Source organism: Lemur catta, chromosome 6 (genome assembly GCF_020740605.2).
Source record: "Lemur catta isolate mLemCat1 chromosome 6, mLemCat1.pri, whole genome shotgun sequence".
NCBI lineage: Eukaryota > Metazoa > Chordata > Mammalia > Primates > Lemuridae > Lemur > Lemur catta.
The window spans coordinates 37571933-37596161 of record NC_059133.1 but is presented as its reverse complement, the minus strand read 5'-3'; the positions used below and the strand labels follow the sequence as shown (position 1 = coordinate 37596161).

At 40.0% G+C, this 24229-nt stretch overlaps 1 protein-coding gene across 2 annotated transcripts in view; it reads right to left on the bottom strand.

Annotated features, from left to right (window-relative positions):
* E2F7 (E2F transcription factor 7) overlaps positions 1-23988 on the bottom strand; it is a 38317-nt gene extending 14329 nt beyond the window's left edge. The window contains exons 1-7 of one of the 2 annotated variants that reach the window (XM_045553321.1): positions 23759-23988; positions 22968-23060; positions 17968-18243; positions 13293-13461; positions 9214-9504; positions 7800-7958; positions 5887-6021 (exon numbers count right to left, since the gene is read on the bottom strand). In XM_045553321.1, coding sequence (XP_045409277.1) covers positions 5887-6021; positions 7800-7958; positions 9214-9504; positions 13293-13461; positions 17968-18243; positions 22968-23060 — 1123 coding nt within the window. In that variant the 5' untranslated portion in view covers positions 23759-23988. The remainder of the gene's footprint in view (positions 1-5886; positions 6022-7799; positions 7959-9213; positions 9505-13292; positions 13462-17967; positions 18244-22967; positions 23061-23758) is intronic. The other variant, XM_045553322.1, reaches the window with a different exon arrangement.
* Positions 23989-24229: the final 241 nt, after the last annotated feature.

Below are 24229 nucleotides of genomic sequence, written 5' to 3'. Positions count from 1 at the left end.
AATGCAAATTAAAACCACAATGAGATATCACCTTACTCCAGTCAGAATGGCCTTTATTAAAAAGTCCAATACCAATAGATGCTGACATGGATGCAGAAAGAAAGGAACACTTACACACTGTTGGTGGGACTGCAAATTAGTACAACCTCTATGGAAACAGTATGGAGACTCCTCAAAGAACTAAAAGTCCACCTACCATTTGATCCAGCAATCCCACTATTGGGTTTGTACCCAAAGAAAAAGAAGTAATTTTATCAAAAAGACACCTGCACTTGAATGTTTATTGTAGCACAATTCACAATTGCAAAGATGTGGAATCAACCTGAATGCCCATCAACTCATGAGTAGATTAACAAAATGTAGTATGTATATACCATAGAATACTACTCAGCCATAAAAAAAGATGGATTAATGCCTTTTGCAATAATTTGGATGGAACTGGAGACCATTATCCTAAGTGAAGTAGCTAAAGGATAGAAAAACAAACACTACTTGCACTCACTACTAAATTGGAACTAACCGATGAGCACACGTGCATAGAGGAAAGTAAAACTCAACAGAAATCAACCAGGGTGGGACAGGGAGGAGGGCATGGCAGAAAATCTACCTAACAGGTACAAGGAACAATGTCCGGGTGTCAGGCACTCTTATAACTATGACTCAAGCATTATAAAAGTGATTCATGTAACCAAAATTATTTGTACTGCGTAATAATTTGAAATTAAAAAAAAGAAAAACAAGAAATGAAGATGTTTTCAGACATACAACGCTGGAAGAATTCATGATTGGCCGACCTGCACTATAAGAAATGTTAAAGTTCATCAAGCAGAAGAAAAATGATACTTGATGGAAACCTACATCTACAAAAAGGAATGACAAGCACTGGAAATGGTAACTACATGGGTAGACAAAAAATTTTTTTCTTATTATAATCTCTTTAAAAGATAACCAACTGTTTAAAGCAAAAATAACAACCATGCATTATGGGGTATATAACATATAGAGCAGTAAAATGTTTGACAACAATAGCACAAAGGCCAGGCAAGGAGAAATAATAGTATGTTATTGTAAGGTTCTTATACAATGTATGTAGTATCACTTGAATTAAAGATGCACATTATAGATGCTAAAGCAACCATTAAAATAACAAAACAAAGAGTTATAGCCAGTAAACCAACAAAGGAGATGAAATGGAAGCATAAAGAATAAATCCAAAAGAAAGAAAAAGAAACAATGAGCAAATGGGACAAATGGAACACAAATAGCAAGATGATGGATTAAAATCCAAACAGATCAAGAATCACATTAAATGTAAATGGTCTAAACCAGTGGTACCCAACCTTTTTGGCACCAGGGATCAGTTTTCATGGAAGAGAATTTTTCCACAAATGGGGGTTGGGGTGGGGGGTGGGAACTGAAAAGAACTGAAAAGTACTGGCGTGGTTTCGGGATGATTCAAGCACATTACATTTATTGTGCACTTTATTTCTATTATTACTACATTGTAAGATATAATGAAATAATTATAAAACTCACTATAATGCAAAATCTAATGCCGCCACTGTTCTGACAGGAGGTGGAGCTCAGGCGGCGATGTGAGCCATGGGGAGCGGCTGTAAATACAGATGAAGCTGGCTCACCACTCACCTCCTGCTATGTGGCTGCAGGTTTTTAACAGGCCACAGATCGGTACCAGTCTGCGGCCTAGGGCTTGGGGACAGCAGGTCTAAACAACCCAATTAAAGATCAGAAATTGTCAGATTAGATTTCAAAAAACTCAACTATATACTGCCCACCAGAAACTCACCTTAAATATAGATACAAATTGTTTATGAGTAAAAGGGTGAACAATATATACTATGCTAATTAATCAAAAGAAAGCTGAAGTGACTATATTACTATCAGATAAAGTGGATTTCAGAGCACAGAATATATCACCAAGGAGGGTCATTTCATAATGAAAAAGGGGTCAGTTCATCAAGACATAGTGATTCTATGCAGACAAAGCTCATGACAGCTTCAAGGTACATGGAAAACTTGATAGAACTGCATGAAAAAATAGAAAAATCTGCAACTATAATCAAAGATTTCAACATCCATCTATCAATAATTGATAGAACAAGTAAGTAGACATAAATCAGTAAGGATATAAAAGAACTGAAAAGTACTGTGAACCAACTTGACCTAGTTGTCATTTATAGAACATTCCACCCAACAGAATATACGTTCATGAAATATTTATCAAGATGGTCCATATCTGTACCATGAAACAAGTCTCAATAAATTTAAGAAAATCAAATTATACAAAGTATGTTTTCTGACCACATGGAATGAAATTAGAAATCAATAACAAAAAGATATCTGGAAAACTCCCAGAATATTTGAAAACACATGTAAATAATGTGTGGGTCAAATTTTATTAGAAAAGAAAAAAAGTCTCAAATTAATGACTTTAGTTTCTACCCTAAGAAACTAGAACAGGAGTGGGGAACCCGTGGCCTTCTAGGTCCTTAAGTGTGGCCATCTAATTGCATACAAATTTTACAGAGCAAATCCTTTTATTTTATTAATACATTCTTGTTCATCTTTTATATTTGTATTTCATTTTTAAAATGCACAGATTTAAAATACCAAAGAATAAAGTAAGTTTCAGTGAAATAATCCTCCTAGATTGACCAGCACACTTAGAATATTAGTAAGCTATAAGGGCTAAATTGATGGCTGTTATTCTCACAATTTAGTTCTAACATCCCCCACCTGACTGGTGCCACTACCACACAAGGCTGGCTGGCGAGAGTTTATGGGGGTCAAGTTGGCGAGAGTTTGTGGGGGTCTAGTACGCCAGTCTGTTATCACCTTTTGACAATGGTGCACTGTGTTTCTGTTTGAAGTGAAATTTCTGAATAGTTACACAGCTCGACAGTATTTTTTAATTCTGTCTACTTAACAGCCCATCATGTTGAAGAAGACCAAGAGAATGCTGAAGAAAACAGATTTTTTAATGAGGAGTGGGAATTCCAATATTATCTTGTTTCTGCTAAAGATAAGACAATTTGCTTGCTTTGTGATGCTACAATATCAACAGTAAAGAAATTCAATGCTCATCACATTATAACATTCAAAAGGACCACAAATACTTTAAATTAGAGGGAGAGGCAGGAAAGGTTGTACTGTAGAAATTAAAAGATGAAAAACACAGACAATTCTTTCAAGCAGCAATAAGACTTGGAAATAATGCCATTGAAGCAACCTATACAGTAGCTTATATACTCGGGGGGAAAAAAGGAAGCCATTCATTCAGTGATATAGAAATTGTGAAAGAATGCATTGTCAAAGTTATAGGATGCTCAGACCATGGTAAGGTTTCAATACAAACAACTGCCTCATTCAAAGAGAACCATAACTGATCAGCAGCATGAATTAGCCTTCCACTTAACAGAACAACTTCATGCAATACTTCAAAAGGAAAATATATGTTATTCAATCACTTTGGATGAATCAATTGATACTATTGACTCAGTGTAGGTTTTATACTTCATTCGGGTCATAACAGAAGATTTTCTTTGCTATGAAGATTTACTCACTTTGGGCATTCTTGTGAACACAACACAGGGATTGCAAATATGGAATCTGTGAATCATGAGGATTGACTATATCTGATTCACTTATAAAAAATCTAGAAAACATAAACAAATATAGAGTGACAGAAAGCAGATGAGTGGTTGCCTGGGGATAGGAGCTGGGGCCTGGACGGAGGGATTACAAAGGAGCAAGAGGAGGCTTGAGGGTGATGAGTGTGTTCATTACTTTGACCTTGATGATTATTTCACAGGTGCATACATATGCAATAGCTTATCATAACTTCCTGTCATAGTTTGTATGTCAGTGACCCCTCAATAAAGCTGTTAAAAAGAAGAAAACACCCATGCATAATGAACTATGCCATGCTGGTGGGAAAGAAGAGGAGAGAGACGTTTCTGAGGTTTAACTGTGAGGAACTGCTGCCTGAGGAGTGAAGGAGAACAGATCAAGGAATCAAAGATGACTTAATGTTCCAAACTTGGTTGCTGGGTTGATGATGTTATTAGTAATGGAACTAGGAAATATAGAGGACCAGGTTTCTGAAGGGTAGGGAAACTAAGTTCAATTTAAGGTTCCTGACCTGGCTCCAAACTCTCTATCCCATGTCAGATCAGAGTTCTCTCCAACATTGTCCCCCTGGTTGTACAACCACGTGAACTCCCTGACTTCTTAACACCAGCTTATCATCCTAGCTATCTTACTTCTTCCATGGCACCAACCACCTTTGAGTCCTTCCTTCTCTTTTCATCTCTACCTCCAAAGACTTATCAATTCTGCCTATCACATTCAGTCCAAATTTCTTGGCTCACTTTTGAGGCCTTCCAAAAATGTGGTCCCAACTGATCATATTGTATATCTCATTACTTTCTATCCTGTGCTCTCCACTTAAATCCTGTGCTCTCCACTGATCTCTCCAGCATATTCCTTCATCCCTCCAAAACCCAAAAGTCCATCAAACTTAACCTGTATCCTTTCTGAATTCCAGCAGAGCCAGTACCACCCTGTCTAGCACTTAATGGCTCTCTAACTTTCAAACCTATGCTAATTTATGCATTTTCAATAGAAGCTCATTAACCAACTAAAGTGAGTTAGGCACTGTTCTGGGATAATCAGAGATGAATAAAGATGATGTCTGGCCTCAAACGTGGAGGGCAGGGGCAACACTGCAGTATCAACTTCACCAAGCACAATACTAAATTGCAGTGGTTCAGAGGAGACACTCTTTGCTCTGGGTGATCAGGGAAAATTTCACATAGCAGTTGACACTTGAGCCAGATCTTGAATGTTGAGAATATTTTTGTGTCAAAAAGAAGAGGGCTTCACATGTGAAAAAACAGAAGCCAAAGGCAAAGAAGCAGAAAATGGCAAAGTTGTATATTTCATGCAGGCAGGGCCAGTGTCACCCACATCTTAAATCTCTCATGGCATTTGGTATAATAATCAGCAAACCGCCCACACCAAGTACTTACTGGGTTGAATTAGTTATACTTGATTTTAAGTGGTTTCATCTAGAGCCTAAGTGAATAATGTGTTAAAAGTGAGGTGGAGAGCGGTATCTTTTATAAGCCCGGGTTAAGTGGCACAAATTTATACCACAAACACCAAAATTGGAAGGGTAATTTAAAAATAGCTTTAATGGCTTTTTCCCAGGCAGCGAGCTGTATGTAAAACAGTTGGTGTGTAGGATCTATTCCCTGATTGCTCAGATATTACCTGTGACATAGTAGAAGATAATGCCCTTAAGTAATTTAATCCAGTTAAGTAAAATTTTGACATCTGTAACCTTTTAAATAAATTACAACAAAGGTGTCCACTACATCCACACTATATTTAGATACAATTTTACCACATATTAGTTACCCCGTATTAGTTTTGTGATGGTTATTTGATGTAATTTTACATCATCTGGAATTTCAGAGAAAAACCGTATTTTATTCTGCTAACATAGAAACAACCACCAGTGTTCAAAAGAGGTGTTGTTTTTAATTCTCAGTCCCAAACTTCCAGGAAAAAGCTTTGGAACGAAACTTAAAAACCTAAAAAGCTATAATTTTGTAGTTACAGAAACTCCCACATGACATGCTTTCAGTGTTTCCCTTCCTATTGTGAATGAGCCAACCAGCACACACCATTTTAGGCTAATGCTCATTATTCCAAAAGCGAAGTCACTAGTCTAATTTTGTACGTGACGTGGGTTATGGGAAAACAAGGAGATCAGTCTCACTGGGTAGTAGATGTATGATTTAGAGAAGGAAACGGGGATTATAAATGAAACAGGTCCCTAGCAAAATGACGCCACCTTACCGCTGGAGCTGAAGTCCACAGGCCCGATCCATTTGAAGGCTGGTTTACGGCCTCGCTCTTCTGTTACGTGCACTTTCTTTATCAGAGCCAAGCTGGTCAGAACATTGGCTATATCATAGAGGCGTCGTACCTTTGCTTGAAGATATAAAACACAATTATGGTCATGCCATCTGCAACACCATTACATTTTAGTTTATGTGACAGGTAACTTTTCTCAGCCACCATAAAAACCTCAAGAAGAAAGCAGTGGGGTGGGATGAGGAGACCAATGACTCTGTCATGAAATCACCCAGGATTTTATGTACCTGCGGGATCTGAAGACACATACCAAGGGAAGGTCAGTGTGTCATTCCATTTCCACAACTTCACACCTCTTACAAGAGGCACCTGGTGACAAGCAGGGAGCACTGGGATTGCAAAAACACCAAGGGAGGAAATGGGCTGTCATTAAAGGCTTAGTAAATGTATTTCTGATATAGTACATCAAAAGCTTGCCCTGCGGGAGATCATGGCACCAGCTCCACCAGGCAGCTGGTCTGTGAAAATAACAGGGATTCCCCACAGCTTCCTGCCAGGTTGCACTCCTGGGCACACAGGATGGCCAGGACTCAAGGTCATAAGGTATAACTGTGGATAAGACAGGCAGCTCCTCACCTAAAATCCTGGCATTCTGGCCACTCAGTAGGAAGGGCTGGGCTGGGCTGGGCATCCCTTGAATCTTAAGGGGTTTTGGGAGAGATCTCTGCATATGCACTTACTAGAGAAAAAACTCAGAAGGGGTGGTAATCCATTAAACAGGCAAGATGATGAACACAAAGTATTTTTGATTCAAGAAATCAATTTACAGGTAGGAAACCCAGTTGACCTCAAGGCTAAGATGAAAGGAGTTTTGCTTATCATCCAGAAACGACATGCATTCACCCCAGCTGCAGCCTTCTGCTTCCCAGTCCTGACAGGGCTGGATTTCTAGTCATTTCACCTGCAGGGGGGCTATAATTCCAGCTGGCAACAACAAAAAAGCTAAAGAATGTTCAGCTCGTGGCTTCCAGGGGCTTGAACAGGCTACCAGCAGCCCAGGGCACTTGGCTCAGCATCCAAGCTGGACGGGAGAGGAAGACACACTAAGCGTGAAGCTCAGGCACTCTCTCCCTGTCCAGCAGCCCTGTCCCACCACCCTACCCTGGCCATTCCTCTGGGTCTTACCTTAGACAACTTTCATCTCCACCCTTCAGAAGAGTATGCAGGGGGTGGGGAAAAAAGGGGAAAGAAAACTCAGACATTCTGTCTTGGATGCAAAGTATTTCACACCCTCCCTGACCAGCATTCTCAGGACAGCACTCTGCTTCTCACCGTCCACTGGAACCATCCAGGGAAGACATGTGACAGGCTTTAAGAGGGATTCTAGGCCGGGCGCGGTGGCTCACGCCTGTAATCCTAGCACTCTGGGAGGCCGAGGCGGGTGGATCGCTCGAGGTCAGGAGTTCGAGACCAGCCTGAGCAAGAGCGAGATCCCGTCTCTACTAAAAATAGAAAGAAATTAGCTGGCCAACTAAAAATCTGTATAGAAAAAATTAGCCAGGCATAGTGGCGCATGCCTGTAGTCCCAGCTACTCGGGAGGCTGAGGCAGGAGGATCGCTTAAGCCCAGGAGTCTGAGGTTGCTGTGAGCTAGGCTGACGCCACGGCACTCACTCTAGCCTGGGCAACAAAGCGAGACTCTGTCTCAGAAAAAAAAAAAAAAAGAGGGATTCTAGTATGTTGACTAACTTACCTCTCACAGCAATGAAAACCTTTATGAGTGTAGGAAGGAGTACATGTCTCTCTATATAACTTTTATCTCAGAGGTAGAAAATATCAACATTTGAAATCCCGCCCTTTTTATGCTGACAAGTGGATTTAGGTGAAGATTCTTACTTTTAAATTTACTGTGGTCTGGGGTATCTTGGCTTTCTTCGATCAGAATTTTGGCAGCCACATCCAGAGTAATGATCTTCGTTTTAGAAACAAGGAACAGCATGACAAACTTCTGGCTCATAATTCTCAGAGACTTGTCTTTTCTACTGTTTGCTGATGCTACAAATGGAATGAAACAAAAGCATTTAAATCTATAATTTTCTACAAGAAAGACTGTCCTTGCATTTGCCAAATCTAACTCTACCAGCAGATGGAAAGATCACCCTCTTTATAGGCAGAAGCCTACTGGACACACATCCCAAAAGGCAGCACATAAAGAAATGAGCTGGATTTTCTTGTGGCTCATAAAAGTATTACTCTAGAGTACACATAAACTCTGAAATGCATATTTGAAACCACTCTCAATGCTTTATACTTATACTTTACATAATAGAATCACAAGTGGCAGTTTTTCTGAAGCAACTTCTTGAAAAGATTAATGTAGGATAAAAAGACAGGGTAGGGATATGGAATTATTTTCAGAACATCAACTCTCCTCTCAAAGGTAAGAACTCCATTTTTATTTCTCTGTGCCCACAATATCTAGACTATACCCTAAGCATAGTTGGTGCCCACCTCTCCCATTTCTTTTCAGAAACACATGAATAAATAAACTACACATAAACAGGCTGATTAGATGTGTGCTCCTGTGGAGGGCAGGCACACCGTCCCCGACAGATGGCTGTCTTCTCTGGTTATTAGGATAAGTCTTGGCTCATGGGGTGGAACTAAAAGGCATGAGGCAGTGAATCTAATGAAAACCAGGCCCCCCTTTCTTTCCATTCCTATTTCTTGCATTTGCAAATGAAATGTGAGTGTGATACTTGTACTTTGTCATCTAAGCAACGGGGAGGAGGGTAAGAACGAAGAAGATCAATGACTAAAAGAAGAGGATAAATATGAGTTGGAAGGGAAGAACAATGCAGAAATGAACAAAATTTCTGCACCAAATGAAAACAGGGGGCGTCTATCTTTCTTATCAACATTTTCTGCAAATGGGGTCCTTTTCTAAGTAGTCTATTCCAATATACAATTAGATAAAATTCTTTGAACAGATCACTTCTTCAAAGTAAATTTTACTTAATGTCTCACAAAAGAAAACAGCATGGGGCTGTCAATCTAAAATGGGAGCGCTGTTAGCGATCGACGGTCCCAACATGCCAAACACTGGTGAACTGCCATGAGACAGGTTTCAAGTGAGGTCGAGTGGGCAGCCCAGTTGGGAGCCATCTGTCTCCCTTTCTCCAGCAGAGAGATAAGAGGACATCTCCCTCCAGGGTTGTCAATCTGGCACTTCCCATCTTAGCAGTGAAACTCTTCAGAAGAGACTATTGCTGTCTCTCTGCCATTACTCATGAGGTTATAATGAACTCACAAGAAGGATAGTCAGGCTCAGAGAAATCCAATAACTGTGGATCTTGGGACTCTGGATAGCCATCTCTTTTACGTTCTCCAAATTTATAATCCATCAGGTCCAGCTCTTTCTGCTGGAGGTATGCCATCTGCTCTTCGTATTTCTGCTCCTCTCCCAGTCTCTGGAGGTTCCTCAGGGTTTTGGGCAGGCTGTGCCGTCCATGCCAGCCATACTGATTCTTGGCCACCCGGCTGACCAGATGCAGTGACTCCAGCACATTTACAATGTCATAGATACGTCTCCTCTCCACACCTGTTTGAAAAACAGAAGCCAACAGACTTCACACACATGAATGTTTTTGAGTATAAATTCCCTGAGGGCCTGGACCATGCCTGTGAACTACTTTGCATCATGCCCAATGTAATGCCCAGCAAGCATAGATGGTCAGCAAGTTCAACCTATAAGGATGAAAGCAACAAATTATTTTTCCTTTTCCTTCTTGGGATCCAATCCTCAAAAAGATCCAGGATAAATCACATGAGGTGTGATTGTACCACTGGACTCCAGCCTGGGTGACAGAGCAAGAGAGCAAGATCCCATCTCTTAAAAAAAATAAATATTGGCCAGGCATAGTGGCTCATGACTGTCATCCTAGCACTCTGGGAGGCCAAGGTGAGAGGATCACTTGAACTCAGGAGTTCGAGACCAGCGTGAGCAACAGCAAGACTCTGTTTTTACTAAAAATGGAAAAAATTAGCCAGGCGTCGTGGTATGGACTTGTAGTCCCAGCTACTTGGGAGGCTGAGGGAGGACGATCGCTTAAGCCCATGAGTTTGAGGTTGCTGTGAGCTAGGTTGATGCCATGGCACTCTAGCCTGGGTAACAGAGCGAGAGACTGTCTCAAAAAAAAAAAAAAAAAGTATTTACATAAGTTAAGTTTGGTGGGAGCCCTGCAGTCAGACTGCCTGGATTTGAATCCCTAATCTATCCCTTACTTAACCTTTCTATGTCTTAGTATTTATTGCATAAAATGATGAGGATTAGATGCAACCATCCATGTAAAGTGTCCCCAGTTGGCGTCCATTTTAAATAAATACTTTTGTAAACACCTTTTGCATGGCATTGGAGACACCCCAAATCCCTGCTAGCAATAAGAGGTCACAGTAGAAACTGATTCTAAAAATCTCATGTCTGTGACTCACTGTGTTGTGAAACAGGCCCTTGGACTCATGGCCTACTTTGCTCTCATCTAAGTATCCATAGCAAAAGCCTCTAGGCATCTTGCAGGAAACCAGCCTAGCTACAAAGATGCCCTCTTTCTTTTCACTTGCCAGGAGCTGTTATATAATCAGGGCAGACTCAGTGAATGTAGCTGCTGGCCCTTCAAAGACTTAACATGAGAAACATACCTAATTACAATAAGAACTCTGGAGCTGAGAGAAGTTCTATCACATGCATGAAGAGGCCTTTCACAGTCAATCAGAACATTTCTGCTCATGACCCTCAAAGGCTGGCTACCCTTAGAAGCTCAGACTTCGGTGCCAGCTGCCTGCCGGGAGGTGCTGGCAGGAGCAGTCGGCAGCCCCTTGTCCAAAACTGCCTGCTTCTTTATTCCAGTCTGTTTTCATATATTAACACATCTTGTTTAGAGTGTAACATTTTATAAACCTTCCCATTAGAAATGTCATGTGAATGCAACTGAGACACCCCAGGGCCAGCCATATGCCCGCCTGTTTTGTTATTTTGTTTTTGATAACTAGCTATTAAGTCTCCATCTAGCGGCTAGATATCCTAAGAAGTGAAAATAAAAGAAGCTTCTGACCACTTGGAGAGTTACAACTATGCTTAATATGCACACTGGGTGTTCAGTAGGTGGTTTTGGTGAATGCCAACGTGGTGGCTGCTTGGCTTCTCATTCACTCACCTCTTCAATCTGGACTGAATTTAACTGTCCACCGGCTAGTGCACTAAAAAGTTCCATTTCACAGGTCTCAAGACCCATGTGTTACTCTGTCAGAAAGTATTTCCCTGGCACTCAGTCTTCTTTTTCTTTTGTATTCAAGTAGTTATATTAATCCTCATCATGGCATTAAGTTATACAGTCAAGGATTTACCAGTAGTTGCCATGCTTCCCTTAGTTTCCAATGCAACTTATTAAGAACAACTCTCAGCCCAGTATCCTAGGCTTTGCTATTTTCCATTTACTAAAGTCACTCCCAGTTCTTTAAATTCTTACCCATGACATCAATGTCAAATCTACATAGCACCAGAATCTGAGAAACAGTGCAAGTTGAATGCTCTACACATCCTTGGTCTTGTAGATTTTACCCTGGGATGTAGCAGGAAGTTTCGACTCAACCCCAAAGGACAGTCACCACTGAAATAGCTTTCAGCAAGGGATCCCGTTTTTCAACCTCACATGAAGAGATATGGCATGCTCCTTTGGCAGGTCTGGGTGATCAGGAGGCATTGGAGAGCTGTTGGATTTTAAAAATCCCTGGAGTTCTGATCCAGGAAGCTGTAACATAGGGATTTGCAGAATGATCTGTAGCCCACAGGGGAGTCCTCCCTGGGACCTGTAACACAGCCCTCTAATATCTAATCTTTTGTCTTTTGCAGTGACATCAGTGCAAGACGCTTGGTGGAAGCTGGGTATAAGGAGGAAGTAGGCTTCATGAACCCCAAGGAGGACACCAGACAATCTGTCATTTTACCCTCATCTTCCATGAGACTAGTTTCCAGCCCCAGTGTGCCTCACTGGCTCTTCACCATGCCTCTGTCTGGCTGGCTTACTTTCCTTTCCTTGATCGAATGCCACCAATCCTAGAATACTGTATTATACCTTTGGGTTCCAAAATGGCTCCTGAACTCCAGCACTCTACTTCCTCTTCCTAGCTGTAGAGGCTGATGGGATGGCTGGGGGCGGCGGGCTGGAGGTATTCTAGTAAGAGCTGAGTAGAAACTGTTCCATGTAGTAATAGAGCTATCCATGTCACGCAGTGACTCAGGCACATTACAGACATTGCCCCCAGCTTTGCCATGTCTCTGCCAGGTAGGTGCTATAGTCCCTACACTGTAGACAACAAAAGGTGAATTAACTTTTTAAAGCTCTTACAGCCTGTAAATTAAGAGAGCTGGGCTTCGAATCCAGCTTTAACTGATTCAAAGCCCAGGCCGTGGTCTTCCCAGGGTAACTCACTGCTTCCTCATCATCTCAGTTTCCAACAACCAAAATCTTTTTAGCTATGAGCATGAATAATTCAGACTGATCCTCATCTACTAGCACATATTCTTCTGGGCTATGGAAGAAGTAGAACTAAGAAACAAACAAAAATTATAATCCATCCTTTATTTATTTAGCTAATTTCTTCAGAACTGTTTTCGTTTTATTCTGTATGTATGTAAAACCCTCCAATGTTTTAAGGGGACACCCTGACATCATCAAATCATTGTGATTTTTGCTTATTTAATGATTGTCAACAGCATGTTCATCCTGGAACCAACTGCAATCCATGTCCACTAGGGGTCTCTATGCTGAAGCAGCTGCATACATACTTACAGTCAATACAACCATCCTACATTACATACTCCTGCCACGTGAACACATGTATTCCTCTTTGTTATAAGGTTTAGCTGTTTGAGTTATGTCCAAATGTGCTTTTTCTAGTTTGACGGGCTTGCTGTGAAGATCCTGGTATAGGGTTTCAAACATAATGCTCATGCTCTCAAATTCTTGCTTTAATTGAAATGACACCAGTTCTGATCTCCTGGAAGCACTATTGAAAATCAAAAGCAGGCTGTTTCTAAATATTTCTTGAGTCTGTCTGAAGTAAGATGAATTTAAAATATGAAATACCAGTTTGTAATGTAAGTCACATAAAAATACTGCCTCTTATGAAAATATTTTGTAAGGTTAAAAAAACTGAATTTTTGTTTGGCTCTCAGGTCTAGAAGACTCCCTGAAATTCTATGCATAATGAAGAGAAATTCAATGATAACAAAGGAGGCTCTGCCTGCTCACCCTTTTGGAGGGCTCACGCTGCCTGAAGCCTTTGGCTTGCCCAAGGAAACCAGTTTCCCACTAATCTCATGATACATACCAAGACTGACGGCAACTTCATCTAGGGAGATGGTAGTTTTCTCAGTTGACAAGGGATAACTTGGATAGCGAGCTAGAAACTTCTGGCACAGGAGTCCTAAACTTTTCTGTTTTCTGCTTGGCCTTTGCTTTTCAAATTCTTCCACAGGACTGTTCCCAACAATAACAAACTATAGAGGGCAGAGAGAAGGGAGGGGAAGACATCACGGTTAATATCCTAATGGAGAAATTGCAATGGCTGGTATTGGCAAACTGGGGGGACATCTCAATCCATACCATCCTAGATTCTGGTTAAAATACATTTCCTAATATAATTTTCTGTATGTTTTACCTATTGCTTTGTCTAGGTTAAATTTTTTCTCCTTTGTAATTTGAGGCTAAGTGTATTACTTAAAAGTTTGAAAAATAAAAAATGTAGTCATTTCTAGGTAGCTACACCTTTGCTACTAGTGTGCTTGTTGGACCCATGAAATCAGCATCGTCAGGAGCTTGTTAGAGACAAAGAATCTCAGGCCTCATCCCAGACCTGCTGCATCAGAATCTGCCCTGTCAGAAGATTCTGGGTGATTTCTATCGACATGAAAGTTTGAGATGCACTGGCCTGCATCCTGTCACCAAATTGTTTTACATTTTACAGTTGACCAAAGGTTGATGAAGCTGAACTAGGGCAATTAAATCTTATTATTTCTCATTTGCAAGTATACTAAACTAGCATCCTTGTACCATCAACCCACATTTGAAAGGGGCTCCATTCAAGCCCCAAGAAAGTAAAAGGCTTTTTAATGGACAGATATAAGGAGAAAAGTGATATGATTATCTTAATAGATTCAGAAAAAGCATTTGATAAATTTAACACTCATTCATGATTTCCAAAAATGCCCTCAGAAAATTAGGACTAGGAGAGAACTTCTTCAATGAAGTGTATTCATGAAAACACAACAGCAAGTATCTGTCTTAATGGGAAAAACTTGGAAACTTTCCCTTAAAATCAGGAAAATGATAAAGATGCCCATTATCACTTACTAGAGATCCTAGTCAATGCATGAGGACAAGATAAAGAAATTGAGGCACAGGGCCGGGAAAGGAATAAGTAAAACTTTTCATTCTGCAGACAATATATGATTGTTCACATAAAAAACTGAAAAGAACCTCAGAGAAGTTATTAAAAATAATAACAGGATTTAACAAGGTAGTTGAATATGAGACAATATATTTAAAAAAATCAGCTGCATTCCTATACAACAGTAACAGCAAATGAACCGAAAAGACATCATTTAAACAAGCAATAAGAATGATAAGGTTTTAAGGAATAAATCTAGCAAAAATCTATTTGCATAAAATACTAAAACTGAGATCTTAAAGAAGGATATTTAAAACTTCGATATACTATTTTCCTAGATAGAAAGACTCAGTACCATAACAAGGTTAATTCTTCTCAAATTAATCTACAGATTCAATGGAATTAAAATTAAATCCAGTGTAAAGTATATATGAAGAACAAAGAGCCAATAATAGCCCATACAAGCAAGAAAAGTAAGTTGAGGTTCTGTTTCACCTGATACAAATGCTAATTACAATAGAGTATTGGAGTAGGGATGGACAAATTGGCCAACGGAACAGAAAAGAGTCCAGAGACAGACATACATATAAATGCAGCTTTGACATATGAAAGTGGTAGCACTGCCAACTGGGAGGAAAGGAAGAACTCCTGAATAAATGGTGCAGGGACACCTGATTATACATATAGAAAAACAAAGATGTATTCTTGACTCACAGCAGACACAAAAAGCAATTCCAAACCATTAAAGATTTAAACAAATAAAGCAAATTTTAAATGAGGAAAATATGGGAAAATAATTTTCTAACCTTGGGATAGGGAAGGATTTCTTTAAATAGACACAAAAAACATTACCCTTAAAAGAAAGAATGTATACATTGGACTATGTTAAACTTGAGAACTTCTGTCCATCAAAAAGAAACAACATAAAGGGAAAAGACAATCACCAAACTGAAAGAATATATGTGTAACATATATAATTGACAAAAGTTTAGTATCAAGAATATATAATCAATTGCAACAAATCAATATGAAAAAGATTAACAACCCAGTAAAAATTGGCAAAGAATACAAACAGGCATTTCACAGAAGTGGGAAAAACATGGCAGCCAGCAAACATGTGGAAGGAAGCATAACCTCCCAAGTGACCAAAGAAAAGCAAATGGATACCACAAAAACATATAAATTGTATACCCACTAGATTGGCAGAGAGTAATAAATTTAACAATTTCAAGTGTCAGGATGTGGATCAATAAATGTTTATATATTACTGGTGGAAGCAAACAGTACTTCGGAAAGCAATTTGGCATTATCTTGTGAATATTTGCATATCCAATGACTTAGCAATTCTACTATAAGTATATACCCAAAACAGTAGTTATTAAATGTTTTGCTCACAGGATCCCTTTATATTCTTAAAAATGACTGAGGACCCTACTGAGCTTTTTATTTATGTAGGTTTTATCTACAGAGAGTTACTGTATTAGAAACTAAAACTGAGACAGTTAAAATGTTTTGTGAGAAAAAGGTTAGTGTTTTATACATTTTTCCCAAACCTATTTAGTGTCTGGGTTAATAGAAGAGAACTGGATTCTTGTGTTTGCTTTCGTTTTCAATCTGTTGCAATGTCCACGTTGGATACTTACTGGAAGACTGCAGCATACACTTGGGAGAAAATGAGAATTCAAATTGCAAATGTCTTAGTATTATGAAAATAGTTTTGACCTCATTGACCTGTAAGACTCTGTGGACATGAGGTCCTCAGATCACACTTTAAGAACCCCTGTCCTAGGGAACTCTTATATATGTACACCCGGAGACATAAGCAAGAATATCATAGCAGCGTACTTCGTATTAGCCCTAAATTGCAAACAACTCAAACAGCTATAAACAGGAGAACAGATAAATAAATTGTGGTGTATTCGTGCAGTGGAATCCCACATAGCAATGAAAATGAAAGGACTACAGCTACATGCAAAAATGCAAATGAATCTTAACAAAGTATGTTGATTGAAAAAAGCAAGTCTCAGAAGATTGTATACTACATATAGTTTCAATTTTACAAAGCCTAAGGACCAAACCAAACCAATCTATGCAATATAATATATAGGAACACGACAAATACAAATTCAGGAGAGTGACTGCTTTGTTGGGGAGGCAGATGTCAATTAACAGTATTGTTCTGGCTTTTGGGCTGAGAGGTAGATTTATGGGGGTTAAAAGTATTGCATAGGGTAAGTGTATTTTATATGATCAAATAGTGTATCAAAAGGTAATAAAGGCCAATTTTAAAAAGATATTAAAAGCTTGTTTTATGGCCACTCAAGGTATTTACTTCCAAGTAGTGGTGAATATTTCTAGTGACTGATCAGTTAAAATCTCCTTATAAAGCTTGGGTACAAAACCCCAAAATTTAATTTGTTTTAGGGCCATGTTAAACAACTAGTTCTACCAAAGTTAGATATCAATAATGTCACCTTATGAAAGAGGTCAGTAACAATTCCTGTTGGGTGATTTTCACTTTGCTATATTTTTGTCAAGAAAATTAAAAAAAAACCAAAACCAATATTTATATGCTTTTGACAGCAAAAAGCACACTTAATTTTATTTAGTTTTTAGAATAAAACTTAATAAAACCAGGGCAGGTACCATGATTCCCATTTTACAGATGAGTAAACTGAGATGCAGAGACCCTGAGTGGTTTTGAACCCAAGGCCTCTAAACCCAAGCTCCTTGTGCTTCCAACATTAAATATAAAATGGAAAGGAAGCGAAGAATAACCCAGACTTAAAAAAGGAATTGTGAAATTTTTTTGGCTTTAAGCATGTAAAAACTACTCTCAAAGCTGTATGATTTGTGTTTAGTTACATGAAACAATCTGTTAGTTCTATCACTCCACTGATATGTATAGTGGATTAAATTAATTTTGTTTTATTAATGATAAGTTATAATTCAGGACATCTTTTTCTCTTATCCCTTACCAATTTCTTCATTTTGGCAATTTTTATAGCTTAAAAAAATCCACCAAAAGGAGAAAAAATAGCTAAGAACACTCAAATCTGCAAGAAACTTTTCTTACCAAGTCTGGGAAAAAGTTTGACGAAAGAGTGAAAATTATTGACCATCAAGTTTTTAAAAAAGTATACATATGCTGCTTATTTGTCAACAGCTCTGGTTCCCCACAGGACAGGGAATTTAAAGATGGCTTAACTTTAGTAAAACCCCAAACCAACAAACTAAACATATATGAGAATAATGGAATTTCCCAAATGAAAAATACTTAGATTAATATCACCTTTAAAATGTGAGCTAAATTATAGTTCACAGGAGCATTTTAAAAAGTCCAAATTCCTTCATTAAATCAAAATTATTAAATATCATTACTTAAAAAATATTTTATCATTTTTAAATGTGTTCTGGTCCAGGAAGTATCAGACAGAAGAGAAGAAAGCATTCATTATGAAAAATAGGATACATAGCAAGAATTCTGCTATAAATGAAAAGATATTCAGTTTAATACTGCTTTTGGCTCAATAAGAGCTGAAAAATTGAGAATTTTTAATGATCAAGTAATATTTTTTAAGTTCTATAAAAGCCTTGAAGAGCACAGCCTGTTTACCTGTAGAGAGTCTGTAAATGCATTATCCTTGTTTTCAATGGGTCTGAAAAGTCCCTTTTTCTTCTCCCGGTCCCTTATGTCTGGGCTAGCAGCACTAATGAGCATCTTCAGGTTAGCTGTGGGTGTCCATGGTTCTGCTTGCTGTCTGTCGACAAGCTTAACTGGAGTAATGGGATTTCTCTCTGGAGTGAAGATTTTTTGCTTCGATAAGTCAATTGGTTCATTTTTTATTGGCGTCTTCGGGGGCATCCTTGATAGATCAACAAATATATTTTCCTATTTTAAAAAAGAGACCTTTTAGCAAGAGTGAGAAAGGGCAGGTATCAGCTAAGAGTACACTTTGTTCCCACCATTCACTAATACTTGAAAATACAAATAGGACCATATGTTTAGGGCTGAAAAGTATCAGGATAGGACTAATGGAAATCAGACAAAAGGCTTCATGGGAATTGAAGAGTGGTTCCAATGAGAAATAGACTATGATCTGCTACTCCTTTTAAACATATTTTTCATGGAATCTCTGTGAGAGAAGTCATGAATGTATCTGTCACTCGTAATAGTTGGGGCTGATGGAGGCCAATGTGGGTGAGTCCATACTGCTTCTAAGTGCCATCTTTTTTAAAACACTATTTACAAGTTTGCATTAATTAGTGAAGAGCAATTATGCTTTTCTAGTTCAATGTTCACTAGTGCTAATATAGCAATTAACAGCAGGACCAGTTAATGGAAGAACATCTAGCAAAATACCACATTTTAAGTCAACCCAGAGAGCTGTGTAATATTCTCCCAGAGCAGTGCTTCTCCCACATTACTGATATGTGATCTTACTTCATAGGACTAATATGCAACTCCCACCAGATGTGACTTGCCATTTGAGTTTGTCACTCAAAATGGCTTGTTCAACAAAAGACCACTGATCATAGGCTTAGATGTCCTGGTGGCAGTATCAAATTGCTACTGAGGTTTCTAAGTGCTTAACTCCCAAGTTCTGTTAATTTTTTTGCAGGCTGGTAATAGTTTGTAGAAAAGCACCTGTCCTCAGACCACACTTTGAGTAGATGACCCTCAAGAATTATAAGAAAACATTAATGATGGCCCCTTTATGAAAAAGGACTAAATATTAGAACCCATATGTACAACTATCAAGTAATTAAAACAAATTTCCCTAAAATATGTTTCTAAATATTCAAAACAAGAATTCAGAATAGGAGAATTCAATATTCAAGAACAGAAAGATTCTGCTTTTCCTGTAGTATTCCCTTCCAGTCAATAGTGTCTTACATGATTATGAAGGTAGATTAGTTAAATATCTGTCACTCAATCTCCTGCACACACACCATTCTATAGCTACTACATGTGCAGATTTTGGCTGAATAGTGATTTACAGAAAGTGCTTTCCTATAAATGATTAACATGTGATGAGGTAAAAGATTGTTTGGGAGAAACTGGAGTTTGCGTGAGCAGAGCAAATCTTATTCCTTGCATCAGCAGAAGCTGCAAGCTAGCCATGGTAACGTTCTGTCCCGGAATAACAGGAAGGAAGGGAGTGGATGGGGGTGGGGATTTCTCATGCCACAGCAGCAGTAAACACCCAGTCCAGAGCGTTGCATCCACCCATGTCCTTTAACAAGTCCCTGCTGGCATGCCATTCTGATGAAGGCTTCCACAAGTGAACTCTCGAGGGAAATTACTGAGCATTTACTACGTCACGCCCTGTTTCACGTATCTTACATGTATTAAGTCTTCATCCAATCCTGTGACATAGGTACTATTATTTTTCCAGTTTACAGATGAAGACACTGAGGCACAGAGAGGTCAATAACTTGCCTGAGGTCACATACGACCTCATTCATTGTAAAAATCATTGGTATGTAAGAAACAGCTGAAAGCAGATGGTTCTGAATTCTGCATTTAAAAATGAGCCTGTCCTGGGTGCAAGTGGGAAGTTATCGTTTTTACAGCTCCAACCAAAGGTACCCAGCAGGCCGTGATCCTCAACAGCATCTAGAGAGAGGCAGGATGAGGAAGTAGTTACGCACAACGGCCTGAGGCCAGCTGACCTGCCTCTGCTACTTAGCAGTGTGAGTGTGACAAGTTCCTGCACCTCACTATACTTTATTTCTCTCAACTGAAAATAAGTTCATAAAAATGCCCACCTCAAGGGTTAAGAGAATACCTGGTCTGTAGTGAGTGCTCAATAAAACTTTGCTATTATCTTTTTCCTCTTTCCATCCTTTATTACCATTCATTCGGGCACTTTGAGATAATACACTACAGGGCATGGTATTGCTATTTTATTTCCTAGATGTGTGCCTTGTCTGAATGAGACTAGGCAAGTCAAGGTGCAAGTTCCACATGTGTTATTCACCCCAATTTTTGGCACAATGTCTTGCCCATTACAGGTGCTCAAAGAACACTGTGCCTCGATTATCTGGTTATTCCAAAAGGTGTCCTCTTGGTAGAGGGTGTGGTCCAGGCATACTGAGTGGATAGATATTTACTTGCCTTCTCTACTGCTTTCACAGTATCTGTCTGCATGGGAATGATGAGTTCCTACTTTTCCCCTAGCGAGGGAGCAACTCTGGATGATGATTTATTCATATACTTTGATATATTTTCCCTGCAGTTTAATGAATACTTAAAGTAGGAGGGGAGTTAGGTCATGTGGTAGGTTATGATCATATTATACCTGTTAATACATCAAAAAAAAAATGCCAAGCAAATTGTTTTCTAAGGTCTACGGTGGACAGAAAGTCAACTGCAATCTGGTCACACCCTGCTCCATCCATCTGTCTATCCTGCTATCCTGACATTTATAGGGAAGTGGTAAGGGGACTGGAATGGGAATGTGTAAACCTGATTTGTGTCTCAGCTCTTTTTGTATCTTTTTGATCCATGGACAAATTGTTCATTCTGTCTGAGCTCAAGTTGCCATATGCATAAAATAAGGGATTCAGACTACAGTATCTGTCTCCAAAGTTTTCTAGCAAGGCTGCGCAGCTGTGTAGTGGACACTGGGATGCACCCAGATCTCTTTGGAAATGAATGACTCATTTCCCCAGCTGCTGGAAGTAATGCCAACATTAAACCCTTATCGGGACTGGAAGAGGGCTGACTCATCCAGGATCACATTCCCTCCTGGGAGGCCTAGCTTGTGCTCACTAGCTAATAGAAATAGCAGTAACATGTAAAAGCCTGGCCTCCTTGCCTCCACCAAGAGGTCATTCTAGAACTCCCCACAGGGTAACTCAAGACATTTGGGTCCCTCTCTCTGGTAACTGAGGACAGGGCCTGCATCAAATTCATTTTTGGGTTATCACTTTGATTCAGCACAGTATGAAGAATATGTGCTGATGGGTGTTTTTCAAAAACCTAACAGGGGAGGTACTATATGTTAACTCCAATTAATGGAAGAAAAAAATGGCCTTAGGAAGGTTATGAGACTCATTAAACCACCATATCCTCAGTATCTGGAACATAAATATTTGTTGGAAGATCTTATAAATATGTTTGTTCAACAGTTAGTAAACGGCAAAGCAGGAAATCAAACCCATGACCCTGTGACTCCAAACCCCATGTTCTCACCATCCCTAGAGTCTCCTTCCTTTACTTCCTAGCAACATGAAAAAGAGACAAAAGTCCCTCCTAGTATCTTGGCAGAAGCACTCTGTTCTCATCTCTTGTCTTCTGTTTGAGGTGATATAATTCCTGCTCATATATTCTACTTCAAACATTTTAGCCACTTGTCCAGTCTCTTTCAAGTCATTTGAGATTTTCTCCAAACCCTTCACAATGTAAAAGCTCAACAAGACACAGCACTTACTGATGCTAGAGAAGGGTCCTTGCTGAAGGCACTTGATAAAAGTCATTGACCCAGAAGGATAGAAGTGGAGTACTGACTTAGACTTTATATAAATGTACATTTACACATTCTTTCAAGGCTTAGTTAAGATGGAAAGGAATTAAATTTGTGGGTGGAAGACATGAACAGAAACATGTTCCAATTGACAGCAATTGCATTCACTACTATCCACAGTTTCAGGCATCCACTGGGTGTCTTGGAAGATATCCCCTGCGGATAAGGGGGCTACTGTACTTCTTTTCCTAACAAAAATAAATCAAAATGCTAAACAAACAAAAAAATCCCTACATGGAAAAGCACACAATTTCACACTATCCAAAATTAACAAGTGTCAAGTATTCTTCAAGGCCCATTTAACAGATGCTTCATAACCAGGAGGTTTCATTGTTGATGTTAAGCCTTGATGCTCAAGGAAGTTGTTACTCTTAGGTTTATATCCAAAGTTTCTAAAACTGGGTTTGTTAAATCTATGTGCCTCGGCCTAAAAATACTCACATAGTTTAGACATTGTTACTGCCAGTTTACTCTTTAATGTTTCTTGAAGACACTGCTTCACTCTTACAAATCACAAGGGGTGCAAAAAGGGAGGGAATGGCTCAGTAGCATTCACGGAAATGCTATCAGTAGCACTGTAAAATATTCAGAGTATGTCGGTGGGCTGAGTTACTTTATCTCCCTATATGGTAGGCACAGGTCATACTCTTGGGTGAAAGGAACAGCCTCTAGGAGCTGGCTGGTTCATTAGTATGAAGACATTTCACAGCACTTTAAGAGTCCAGCATTTAAAACTACAAAAGTCTATTTTCCTGGAAGTGAGACTTCACATTCCTACACAGTATTAGTTAAACCATCCTTGACAACTGTATTACAAACTTTTGATTGCTGTGTCTAGCATGTCTTATGTAATTGGTTCCAACATTACATCCATCTAACCTAGCCTCTCTTTCCACGGCACAATGACTGAAAGCACAATTGCAACAATAATATGGATGGCTTCATTTTTAAAAAAGCATGTTTTTACAATGTTCATCAAAATTGATTATGATGTTTATAAGACAAATACAAGTAGCATGTTGGAACACGATTAGATATCACCATCCTTAATATTCTAGAGATTAAGGTATTTATGTGGGCTTACCTTTTGTGCATTTTCTCCATCTTCAATTGCAAAATTTAGCCTGGACTGCCTGGGGTTGATCAGGTCTTTTAGTGTTAAACAATTTACCTCCATCTGTAAAGCACATTAGAAAATGACCGTACAATTAGATATTTTTTCTTACAACAAAATATCTACATATTTATTACTTGTTTGTGAACATGAACTTCCCCTTCCCTAAACACGTCCTGGGAATTTCCAGGAGTGTAGCCGCCTTCCAACTCTCTAACACTCACGTGAACAAACACAAACACCTAAAGTGTGCTTAGTAATTACTGAAAATCTGGGAAGAAAAAAAATCAACAAAAATAGTAATTCTTTATGAAAAAAGCAACAGGGCAAAATAAAGTTACCAAGTCAGGAGGGTGTTGGGCAAATCTGTCAGAAAGTACAGGGTCTCCCAGGTCAGTTAATTTTGGCGCAAACAACTGGGAGGAATTCGGCTTTGAGGGGGTTTGAATCAGAGGAGGAGGAAACCTGATCGCTAGACCAAACCCACTCAGAGCTTAGCACAGCCCTTTCTCAGGCCTCCAAGCAGACCCCCAAAATAAATTCTTCCAATGAAACCCCTAAATCGTCGGGAAGACCCCTCTACTGCCCAGCTGGAGGGAGACCCGGACCCGGTACGGGCCCCGCGCACCCGGTGCCGCGACCATAACACCTCGGTCTCTCGCCAGCCGGGGGAGCGGAGGGGTCGCAGGCTGGCAGCCGGGGGTCCCCTCACCCCAATTCTCTCCGCCCCCCACCAGCGCTGGGGCTGCACGCTTACTTACTCCCGCTATGCGAAGGAGGCTTCCTGCCTCCACCCGGACCTCCCCCACGCCACAGTGATGCGGGAAGGGTGTGAGGCGGTCAGCAGCCGGGCGGCGACATCGGGAGGGTAGAGCGAGGCGCGCAGATCCTCGCGCCAAGTGCCCTGAACTGGCGGGGACCCGACAGCGCCCGGGCAGCGCCAGCGTTCCGAACCCCCGAGCGCTGCTCCAGCCTGGATCGCTATCCCCGCTAAAACACCTCCTCTGGCGCCTTGAGACCGAATTTGAGAATCCACCAATCAGCTGCGGCCGGAGGGGCGGCCCCGGCCAATCGCGCGGCCGCACGGCCCGGGCTCTCCGCCCCTCGGAGTCTTGGCGCTCTGGGCCGCGCGTTTTGCCCTCACCCGCCCAATTGTCGCTGCCTCAGTCCCCCTCCCCCTTCCGGGTACCTGGAAACCTCGGACCCGGGAGCCAATTCCCGCGGAGGACTCA